At 47.2% G+C, this 12,355-nt stretch overlaps 1 protein-coding gene across 1 annotated transcript in view; it reads right to left on the reverse strand.

The window, feature by feature from the left end:
- Nucleotides 1-256: 256 nt before the first annotated feature.
- The window catches only part of LOC101433375 (heparan sulfate glucosamine 3-O-sulfotransferase 3B1), a 40,032-nt gene continuing 27,933 nt past the window's right edge, over nucleotides 257-12,355 (reverse strand). Inside the window, exon 2 of the mRNA XM_004469024.5 lies at nucleotides 257-4,227. Within this exon, the coding sequence (XP_004469081.1) occupies nucleotides 3,609-4,227 (619 nt within the window). The 3' untranslated portion in view covers nucleotides 257-3,608. The remainder of the gene's footprint in view (nucleotides 4,228-12,355) is intronic.

Raw genomic sequence — 12,355 nt, forward strand, 5'->3', positions numbered from 1 at the left:
AAAAGTCTCAAAGATCAGGCTGCCTTCACAATGCCTTTTGTGGGTGTGCATACTATGTGGGCTCTTAGTTATTGAATAAAATGCTGACTTGTCCCTCCACCATGCCTAATAAAATACGAGAAAGGTCTGTGGAGGGTGGTGATGGTAGCACAACAGTGTACACTGAATTGCTTAAAATCGGATACTGTATGCTATATATATGCAACCATAATACATTTTAAAAAAAATAAGTTAAAAAAAAAACAGTACCCACAAGTTGGTAAAATATATTTTATTTGCTCATACAAAGAAATAGTATGAATTGCCAGAATTTCATTTTCCTAGAAACATCTTTCTTTGTGTAAAATTAATTTGTGTTATACATAGGACAAAATACTTGATTAAATTTTTTGTACATATTGTCTATTCTAACATCCAGGTTATAGGAGACACGCTGCTAGAATTTGCACAGTATTTCAGATTACTGGGCTGAATGAAACTCAGTCATAAATTAATGCTACAAAAGCGAAAAACATCTAACCACACTTTTAAGTTCTACTGATCAGCCTTCGTGATAAACAGTAAAGAAAAACGACATTGACGTCTGGGTGAGCACTTTTGATACATATCAAGTGTTTCTAGTTTATTGGTACCTTCTGTTTGCCTACAAAAATATCCTGGTAGGAACAGAAACTGAATTTCTCCAAAAGGTCTAAAGTGGATCTATCACTCAAAATGACTCCCCAGGAAGAATCCTATGAAGAGGACAATTTCTCCTTTGCCATCATCAAATTAAGTATTTATTAAGCAGTCATTAAACTTAAAATACCTTGCCAGGCATTATCACTTACCAAGTCAACAGACTCCTGTACAAACAACTCAAAAGGAAGCGTGTGATAGACAGGAAAAATAAAAAACTCCACTGTTTTGTTTATCTTTTTTTCCTCCTTCTTAATGAGAAAAGAAAAGAAACTGAGAGAAATAAAGTACTTGCAATGAAAACCAGAGCTTTTCCTGTAAACTGGAAGAAACCCAAAACATGTGCTAGGACAAATTGCCAAAACGGGAAATGATGTTTGCCTTCTAGCAGCTAAAAAGTTAAGTTTGGTGGCCTTGCAGATTTCAAGAGCAAGAAGATTCCCCAAGGCTTAATTTTTACACCTTTGCAAAATACCTCCAGGAAGATGTGTCTACTCATGCTCTGTACTAACTAATCCAGGATGGGGTGCCTTGATGGGGCAAATGTCACGTCCTGACCATTCAGGAACGGCAAGCTCTCAGGCTCAAGGAGAAGATGCATGTGATATTCGATTTGTTTGTATTACATGGAAAACTGCGCTCCATTGGAGCTAATTATTGACATCTGTTTGGAGTCAAGGATTTGACCCAGAATAGAATTTTGACCCACTTCAGTGTTCGTGACTAAATGACCCTCCTCCTCCCTGAAAATTTCCTGTCTCGGTTTTATTTTAAGGCAGGGAGTAAACAATTTAATCAAACATTGTCCAGCTTTGGAAAGAGGGGAGGGACCTGAAGGAGATGAAAAAGCTCATGTATGTTCTTCCTATCACTTGTAATATACCTTCCTCTTAATTTTCCTGCAGTTCTCCATCACCAGTTATGGCATATTGGGAGAAGGGTCTGAAAGCAGATGCCGCAGGACCTGGAAACAGGCTTGGAGACCGATGTTTACTGGAAGCTGTGTTATGCAGTAACTGGAAAGAGCTGTTCTCAGCTTTATTTCGAATGAGCCTCCCAATGGGAAGTAATGCATGTCCAGTTAGCACTCAGGCAGATGTCGTTGACACCCATCCAGCAAGAGGGGAGAACCAGACTGATTGTGATGTGTCCATAAATATAGGTCCTATATTACTTTGTACAGAGAGTAAGAGAGTTTTGAAGTGAATATTGCATCTAGGGAATTCAGAAAACCCCCGACGATCATCTTCCTACACAGAACCCACATAATGAAAGTATGAGAGCTTTGCTGCTAAGTATAAGCTGACTAGTAGCATCTGGGCTAAACCTGGTGTGCAAATACAAACTGGATCAACAAGAAGACATCATGTAAAGACCAGTGCCATCTCTGACCACTTTCTAAAGATAAATTATTTTTGCTTTTTGCATACAGCAGTCAAGGTATCGCATACGATGTCCAAAAGTGTCCTTTGTCAATGTCACAACACCACCATTTTGACCCTATGTATATCTTCCCACATATTCCTTGATTCTGGTTTAGGAAGTCGAGCAGAAACATGAGCATGTCATTATGTGATATTGCTACATAGTTACCCAACTGTCACAAATGATCCCCAACTGCTCTGTTAACAGAGCAGTATGGGGAGAACATTTTACACCAGCAGGAACAGAGCTAGCCACCCTTCTGCCAAGACCTGGTTGACACAAGGGACAGCTGTACAAGCACCAGGCTCAAGTGCTTACAGGCAATAGGACCGGCTCTCCCAACCCGCCTCGACAAGGGCCACGCCTGGTTCCTGCTGTCCAGCTGTTGGCGGCAGGCCACGCTGTCTTTCAGAGATGAGCTAGGAATTCCAAAGGAAAGAGTTCCAGACATCAAGCGAGGGTGCCAGGGATTGCCTTCCTCTGCCGGGCCGCCTGTCACTTTTGGGTCTTTGTCTTTTCTCCACCTTGAGGTTATCAGGCCACTGAGATATGCCCACCACGGGCTGGCTCTGCCCCTGGCAGCATGTTGGCAAACCCTCATGGGGCACGAGGCAACTGGCCCCTTTGGGTCTCGACGCCCGGCACCCTCGGCTTGGACCGGCGGCTCTGCCAGCCTGTGGGATTCTTTGGTGTGTCGAAGCAGCCCTGTCTCCCTGGAGAAGGGAGCATGACAGGCTGTCATGCAAATTAGAGGAGACCGCCTTGATTCCTAAAGAAGCGCCCTAGCGCCTTGCACATGTGACCGGGAAAAGAGGGGACTGGTGTCGAGCTGGTAAAAGAACCAGGGGATGGAGCAGGCAAGGACAAGGGATCATCCTTCAAAAGCAAAGGCTAAAGTGAGGGGACCTTAGCGATGGACTCTGCGAGGGCAGGGAGGGCGTCCCCGCCAAGGCAGTGATTCCGCCCCCGCTGAGTGGCCTGGGGGGAGCACCTGGCTCTGCGGTCTGGAAACGAGATCACATGGACGAGGGGGCTGCTCCGGGAGGTATGACCTTCAGAGCACAGGGCAGTGAGCAGCGCGGCGCCCCTACAGGGACCCAGGCAGGAGGAGAGACGGAAGCCGAAAGAGAGCACCCAAGTCACAAGGAGGAGGCGAGAGAACTCCAGCCGAGGGGGAAGGCTTAATACCCGTAACAACGAAAATCTCAAAAGTTGTGCTTTTCTTCTTAAATACAATGGGCAGGGAAAACACATGGAAGCACCATCCATCGTGAGGAAAAGAACAAGGAAATATTAGAGTCAAACCCTTTGGAATGTTAACAGATTACGAAGCTAACGCTCCTCCGGAGTGTGGCTAGGCAGCTTAGTGAATTAATTGCTTATGAATTAAAAATAAATTATTATAAAATAGATTTCTGTACATTTTACATACATATACTCTCTCTCCATAGATAAGCCACATGGTAAGGTAATGCAGCCGTGTGGGGGGGGGGGGGCGGGCCTGGTCAGTTCCAGCCGAAGTCGTGCCCGGTCATCTGGTAGAACTTGAGGTTGAAGGGCCGGTAGAAGTCGCGCAGCCTGCGCACCGCGTCGCCGGCGATGGCCGGGTGGGGCCGGCCCTTGGTCTTGCCCAGGCAGTGCGGCTTGCTGCTGCCCTCGGCCTTCTTGAGGCAGGGGAAGCCCTTGGTCTTGTTGAAGTAGAAGTGCTTGTCCGTGATGATCCTCTTGAGGCCCAGGAAGTCCTGCACGCGGCCCAGCTCGCCGGCCGGGTCGCTGATGAGCCGCTCGCCGCTGACGAAGAGCAGCTGGCGCAGCGGGAAGTGGCGCAGCCAGTGCTCCAGGTGCTTGGCGTAGATGCCGATCTGGATGGCGCTCCACGACGTGTCCACCAGGCCCGCGGTCCTGTTCTTGAAGGTCAGGCTCTCGAAGGTGGGGATGTCGGGCCGCTTGGACAGCGTCTGCGTGTAGTCCGAGATGGCTCTGGTCACGGGGTCGCGCACCACCACGATGAGCTTGGTGTCCTTGGACATGGCCGAGATGCGCGCGGGCGCTTCGCGCGTCACGAAGTAGCTCGGCGTCTTCTCCATGGTGACCTGCCCGTCCAGGGTCCGCGGCATCAGGTCCCTGGGGAAAAGCGAACAAAGCAAACTCAGGTCAGAAGGTGAAGCCTCTTGGGCCACGTGCCTCCGTGTCAAGGTTCCTAACCCGGCTCCTTATTAGGGGAAGCAGGTTTCAGAAACAGGTAAAGAGGCCAGCAGAATCTTAGCGCCCAAGAGCCCACTGACATCACATCTGAAGTTTGGAAACCTCAAATAGGACGGGGTCCTCATCCAGGTAATAAAAAGAGCAAGAAACATTTTCCTCTAACGTCTTCTTGCGGTGTCACTCTTTTTCAGAGTAGCCACCTTTTCAAGACTAAGGTGGCCCAAACATCTGATGTCAAAAGACCAAGGCTTCTGGCCTCTCAATGGGTGTGTTTCCTCAATAATGGAGATGCCACCGTAAGTTCTCGCCAGCCTGTCTTCAGGCACTCGCCAAGCCTGGGCGCTAGAGGGAGGTGGCTCCTCTGGCCCAGCCGGGTCGTTCCAGTTTTATCACAGTGACCAGTGATAAAATGCCCTTACTCTGTGGAGCACTCCTGAGAACTACAAAGCACACAGCAGGGAAACGGACTTGGCCCAGTGGCCCAGGGTGTGCATCTACCACATGGGAGGTCCGCGGTTCAAACCCTGGGCCTCCTTGACCTGTGTGGAGCTGGCCCATGCATAGGGCTGATGCGCGCAAGGAGTGCCCTGCCACGCAGGGGTGTCCCCCGCGTAGGGGAGCCCCACGCACAAGGAGTGCGCCCCGTAAGGAGAGCCGCCCAGCGCGAAGGAGGGAGCAGCCTGCCTAGGAGTGGCGCCACCCACATGGAGAGCTGACACAACAAGACGACGCAACAAAAAGAAACACAGATTACCGTGCCGCTGACGACAACAGAAGCGGACAAAGAAACAAGATGCAGCAAATGGAGACAGAGAACAGACAACGGGGGGGGGGGGGGGGGGCGGGGCGAATAAATAAATAAATCTTTAAAAAAAAAGCACACAGCAGCCAAAAATATCATGGGAAATCAGATGACGGATAAATGAATGCAACCATGCCAAGAGGAAAGTCACGAACACGACTCTAGATGTTTCAAGTAACACTTTAGATGCCATGAGAAAACCGAGACTTGTATAATTGGCCTGCATTCATTCAAACAGAAGTGGTCTTCAAAAATGGTACACTATACAGTTGATACAGATCATGTTCTTTGTACGAAAAGGCAGGGCTTTGTTATGGGCGATTAGTGCTCAAAATAACACAAATCACTGAGGTAAGACCTTAAGTCAAAAGGCATGTGAATAGAGCTGATATTATAAACAACGGGCTGCACATAAATTGTTATATTATGATGCAACTGCTGCTGTAAGACATTTGGGGAAGGGGCAAGTCCTGAATGCAGAGTTTTGGGGACTGTTGACACTGCTTGTCCACTCCAGAGAACAATTTCAAGTACAACTATAAGAAGATGCTCTAGGAAGTAGAAACAGCAGCAAGAAAGGTAAGCAGGGGGTATGGTGGTTTGAACCTGTGATCGTCAGGCTATTGTGTCAACTCGGCCAGGTACTTGTGCCCAGTTGTTTGGTCCAGCAAGCACTGGGCTAACTGTAATACAAGGGCATTTGTGGACCTTAGTCACCATTGACTTTACTGCAGTGGTAAATCATAGATAGCTGGTTATAATTACATCAGTCAGGGAGGTTGCCATCAGCAATGAGTGATGCTTAACCCAATCAGTTGAATGGGTTAAAGGGAAGTGATTCCAGCATTGAGTGAGAATTTCCCAGCTCGTCTTTGGACAGCCAACGTCTCCCAGAACTCGTCAAGAACTGTCACTGGACTTTCCTGGGAGCCGCTGGTTGCGGCCTGTCCGCGGAACCTGGACTTGTGCTTCCCCAAGGCTGCATGAGAGACTCATAAAATCGCATACAATTGACAGATATCTCTTGTTGATTATGTTTCTCTAGAGAACCCTGGCTAATACAGTATCCCAGAAAAACGCGTTCTTAAGTTAATCCATTCCCGTGGATGTGAAACAGTTGTAGGTAGGACCTTTTGGTGAGGCTGCTTCAGTTACAGTGTAGCTAGCTCAGTCAGGATGGGTCTTCATCCTATTTCTGGAGTCCCTTATAAGGGGAGTGAAATTCAGACAGAGAGAGGGAAAGCCGCAGGAAGAAAGAAGTGGAATCAACAGAACTTGGCAGAGAAGAGGAAGCGGGAGATGCCGCCACGTGCCTTGCCATGTGACAGAGGAGCCGAGGCGCTCCAGCAGGCAGCCCAGGACAACACGGGCTTTGGGGAGAAAGCACTGCCTTGATGGCACCTCGATTTGGACTTTCTTGCAGTATCAAAACCATAAGTAAATAAATTTCCATTGTTTAAATCAACCCATTTCAAGGTATTTGCTTGAGCAGCCCAGGAAACGAGAACAGGGGGTCCAGTGGGAGGACTGGAGAAAAGCAAGGAGGAAATGCTAGGGTAGGAAGGTACCTGCAGGGGAGAAGTGGGACATGAAAACAGGCACGTAAGCCAAAGAAAAGGCCTATTTGTTTAAGGTTCTGCTACACCTCAGGAGATAGAAAACTGAAGATGGGGGTTCAGGTGTCCTCCCGTGCAAATGTGGGAAGGTGTCTTGACAAGCTCCATCAAGGCTGGGACTATCTTCTGTTATAGGCCTGTCGTGGTGCATAGAATAATAGCAGGTATCCCAAATACATGTGCAAGAATGAAGGAGTGACTGGTCTAGCTGATCAACAAGCCCCCAATGGAAACAGTAAGGTTAAGAGTATGGGCTTTGGGTTTAGGCCCCTTGTTAGCTGTGTGACCAGCAGGTGAGTTATTTACCCTCCCTGAGCCTCTGTATCCTAATATGTAAGATGGGAGTGACTGCACCTACCTTCTTCAGTTATTATGGAATTCACATGAGGTCAGTAAATTTGAAGCAGTTCAGCTAAACAATTAAGGAATAAGGGCTCGGACAGCAGACAGCCTGGGTTTAAATTCCAGCTGTGCCACTTTTAAGCTGTGTCACCTTCGGCAACCAAGCTTTTCTGAGTCTCATTTTCCTCATCTATAAAAATGGAGAGAATGATAGTTATGCCTCAGGAGTTTAATGAGAGTGAAAACAACTAGTAATCACATTATGCTTTGAACTTGACTGGCATCCAGTATGTACTTGACAAATATTCGCTGCTGCTATATTACTATTACTATTATTATTTACTCGGTACACAGTTTATGGCACATAATGTGTCCCACTCTATTTTGGTCTAGAGTGTGTGTGTATGGGTTGGTGTGTACACATAAAAAGGAGATGTGTTAACTAATTGGGAGCTATGATTTTCCATTAGCTGTGGGATAGGGGATTTCTCATTATTCCCATCTGGGAACAGGGATAACAAAAAATTCCCATGTCAGTTTTGACCAAATGTTTACCACTCAATAGGACATTCTAAATTTCCTAATTAAAGCCATTTCAAATCTACTGAAACCACAACTCTGCTACTGGACATATCTATAGAAACTATGATGTAAACGGTTTATTGCACAAACCAAAAAGGGCGATTCCTTGAGAAGAGCTGCTCCTCCTAGGTCACTGGCAACAGGAAGAGGAGGGAAGAATGCGTTTTCCTTTAAGATTTCTCAGCAGAGCTGGAGCCAGCCCTGGCTTATGCTAAAACTGGATTAACCCACTTGGCCCATTAGCCCACTTAGATTAATGTAGCTGTGCCATCAGGCTAATATGATGGAGGATTAAAGAGAATGCTGGCTGTCAACTTGTTTTGCATTTCACTACAAAGCAGGCTGAGCTGGAGGAATTCTGAGGTTTTTTCCTGTGTTAAACTGCCGGCAATTGGCCAATCTACAAGAGATTAATATTCACAAGCAAAGGGACACTGCTGCAATGGAAGGAATTCAGTCTCCCAAGTTCTTTGTGGCCACTGCGGGAGATGTGGCTTCGTGGGGAAGGGGGATGAGAGGGGTCATCCTCAGAGAGAGCCTGTCTGACCTAGTAGGGGTGACAGAGGTTTGACTCCCAGCACCACCATTTACGAGGTATGACGCAGTACTTACAGCCTGGTCATGCCTCAGAGTCTTCATCTGAGCAAGGGGGAAATTATAATGTCCCTCTTCTGGGGTTTGTTTGTCTTTTAACTTTTTATTATATGTAATACATATGCACATATATAATATATACAATATATGTAGCTAAAACTTAAAATTTCCCATTTCAAGGGCACAATTCACTGGCATTAATTACATTCCCAGAATTGTGCAACCATCACCAACTTCCATTATTCTAACTTTTTCATCACTTCGAACAGAAATCCTGTGCCCCTTAAGCGTTAACTCTCCTTCCTCACTCCCTGGCTCCTGGCAACCTGTAGTCTACTATCTGCCTCTATAAATTTGCCTGTGCTCACACATGAGCAATAGCTGCCACAGCTCCAGCCCTCCAGTCCCCTCTCCCTCTCCTTACCAGGTGGACTAGCACATGCACCAGGCATAGAGCGCTCATGAAGGCTTATGAAGTTGATGGGGCTGGGCACCACCTGGGGTCTAACAGACTCACAGACAGGGAGAAGTGGCCTTTAGGAGAGCTTGTCTTCGTCTTCCTGGGCTGCCGTAACAAAGTGCCACAGCCCAGGAGCTTACAACAGCAGGAATTTATCACCTGACGTCTGAAATCAAGGTGCCTACAGGGCCCTGTTCCCTCTGAAGTCTGCAGGGTCCCGGTGGTACCACCGAAATGTGGCCGCCTCTCTGTCTCTTCCTGTCTCCAAACTTCCTCTTCTTATAAGGGAGGCAGTCAGAGGGGAGAAAGGGCCCACCATACCCCGGCTGGCCTAATCTTTAATGACATCTTCAAAGATCCTGTTTCCGTGCTGATGTGCACAAGGAGTGCCCTGCCACGCAAGGGTGATCCCCGCGTAGGGGAGCCCCACATGCAAGGAGTGCGCCCTGTAAGGAGAGCCGCCTAGCACGAAAGAAAGTGCAGCCTGCCCAGGAATGGCACCGCACACACGGAGAGATGACACAACAAGATGACGCAACAAAAAGAAACACTGATTCCCATGCTGCTGACAACAACAGAAGTGGACAAAGAAGATGCAGCAAATGTACACAGAGAACAAAGAACAGACAACCGGGGTGGGGGGGAGGGGAGAGAAATAAATAAATAAATCTTTGGGGGAAAAAAAAAAAGATCTTGTTTCCAACCAGGACCATATGCATGAGAAGAGGGGAGGGCTTGAACCGGTCCTTGTGGGGCTCATGAGTCAATCTATAGCAGAGGCCTAGGAAATAATGAAGCAAAGTTAGGTACCAGCCCCAGAAAGCAGGTGACATGAGGGAAAGCCAGAGGGACTGGACCAGAACCTAGCAGAAAAGGCCTCACTTCTTCAATGGAGCCTTTATGGGTGAATTGGGTCCCCCCCAAAAAATCTGTACAGGTCCTAAGCCCCTGCCCCACGAATGGGACCTTATTTGACGATCGGTTAAGATGAGGCCAAACTGGAATAGGCTGCGCCTTGATCCAATAGGATTGGCGTCCTTAAAAGAAAAAGGAAATTTGGACAGAGTCAGACAGACAGACACAGGGGGAGGTCCTGTGAGGGTGGAGGCAGAGACTGCAGCGGGGCACCCTCCAAGCCGAGGAACGCTAGGGACTGCGGCCACCCCCGGAGGCTGGAAGCAGCAAGGAAGAACCCCCCCTACTGACTTGAGAGCGTGGCCCTGCTGACACCTCGAGGTGGGACGTACGGTCCCCAGAACTATGAGACAACACAATTTTGTTGTTGCAAAATTGTCCCTAGTTTGTGGTACAATTCCTGGCAGCCCTAGGAAGCCACAAGAGCACTAAGGGTTGAGGCGGCTCGTCATCCCGTGAACGCCTAGAGAAGAACCAGAGATGGAGAAGAGCTGGGTCCCAGAGCAGGAGCGGGAAACCAGGAGGGCTCAGAGAGGGCATTCCAGGCTTTGACTTGCCCGAGGGCAGTCATGTGGCAGCCCTGGCTGCATATCAAAGTCGCCTAAGATGCTCTGAACAGCCCCTAAATGCCTGGGCCCCACCCCACACCCAGGGAATTGGGAGTCCAGTCAGTGGGGCCCCAACATCGGGATCTTTTCAATGACTCTAATGAGCAGCGGGGTTGGAACACCTGTTCGGATGGTATCTGTGAACTTCCGTCATTTGTCCCACTGAATATTCACTTCTGTAGAGAGCCACTGTGGGGAGGGAAAAGCAAAACAACATTCTGAACAGAACTGAAAGTCGGACAAGACCTCTGGGTTCGCGTCGAAGGGTCAGAGTTAAGGCTGGAGCTGAAAGGATTACTGGAGCGGGAGTGAGTGAGGGTTGATGTCTCCATGGTCTACAAGTTAGAGAGAAAAGAACAAATAAAATCAGTTGGGCTTAGGGCTTGGTGCCAAGGGTGCTAAGATGTTTGTCGTCCCTAACCTTAGTTATCAAATACAAATCAGGCTTAAGGAATGGAGACGACAGACAAGGCTGTTTCTCCTAGAGCCATAAAGAAGGGCAAACAGATGCACCTATTTCTTTTATTATCAAGAGTTAGATAATATCACCCTGGTACTAGTGTGAGAATATCTGATTTATGCTTTTGCCAAATCTGTGGCTTAAAATGAAAATAAATTCTCTTTTAAAAAAAAACCCTGAGATAAACTTTATTTTTAAAGGAGCTTTAAATTATAGAAAAGTTACATTAAAAGTATAGGGGATTCCCATATACCCCACCCCGTCCCCCTCACATTTTCCCCTATTATCAGCATCTTACATTAGTGAGGTACATTTGGTGAACAAACACTGAAGCACTGCTAACCAAGGTCTATAGTTTACATTATGGTTTATACTTTGCACTGTACACTTTTATAGGTTTTGACAAAATGTATAATGACCTGTGTCCATCACTGCACTATCACGCAGGACAATCCCAATGCCCTGAAAACGTCCGATGTTCCAGCTCTTCTTCCTTTCCCCTCCCCTCATTACCTCTGATAACCACTATCTTTATACCATCGTTACAAGTTCTTCCGTTACTACAATAATAATAAATCTACATTGGTCCATGGTTGCATCCCCCCACCCCCCAGCCCTGTGAAACTAAGAGGAATTCATGTTAAAAACTGCCTGCTGGGCCGTTGCCTTCTCTTCTAATCCTGAGGCATGGTGGAGAAGGATGGCCCTACTGATTGACGTCTGAGGGCTTAGAATCTCCACAGCAATCACCTTTCCTCTGGGGAAGCCTGCTGAGACAGTCAGGTGAGCCAGCTATCTGATAGGACAACTTCCCACCCAGCAATGGCTGTCGAAGGACCCTGGCGAAGCACAGTCTTGACAGCGCTCTTAGGTGTTACTGCTGAACGCCGACAATTAAAAACAAATCTCCAAGACTATGTGGGAAATTAGAATGACCCAGAGGAGTTCCCCAAAGCCCTGTAATTCTAATGTTCTCTAGCAGCCAGTGTAGCCTAAATTTTCTTTTGCTGTTTCTTTCTTTCCTCGAATGACATCCCAGGTCCCATACTCTGGCAGCTCAACTTATTGAACTGGTAAATTACACAATAAAAATGAAGATTATTGAAATGGGTGTAACCCAGCTCCCTACACACAAACGGATGCTGTGATATTTACACAAAACAGATGATGGGACTCAGTGAACTTCCGAGAAGAGAAAAGGCTGCAACTCACATTGTGGGTTGGGGACCAGTTGAGGAAAATGAGGAAAACTGGGAATTGGCCAGGGGAACAATTGGCGCATCCCTTTTTCTTCTTCCATTGGAAGGATGAATTCCTTCCTTGGTTTTGGAAATACCCCACATCTTCTGAACCCTAACAAAGATTACTTCTTTTTTAAAAAATTTATTTTGAATGTACATATATGAAAAATCACTCGTGATGCCCAGTTCTATGAATTTGGCAAGTACACAGAACTGTAAAATCACCACCACAGTCAGGATGCAAAACAGTTTTCCCACCCCCAAAATTTCCTTGTGCTGCCCCTTCCAAAGAAGATTTTCAAGCAAGCTCTTTCAACAGAAAAGCTATTTTTGCAGAGTCCTCTTACAAATGGTTAGAGGCTGCCCAGATTCTTGTTTTGATACTGTTTGAGACGAATAATGATTGAAAGAAGAAAATGGTCAGCAG

The sequence above is a fragment of the Dasypus novemcinctus genome, chromosome 21 (assembly GCF_030445035.2).
Source record: "Dasypus novemcinctus isolate mDasNov1 chromosome 21, mDasNov1.1.hap2, whole genome shotgun sequence".
In the NCBI taxonomy this organism is placed as follows: Eukaryota; Metazoa; Chordata; class Mammalia; order Cingulata; family Dasypodidae; genus Dasypus; species Dasypus novemcinctus.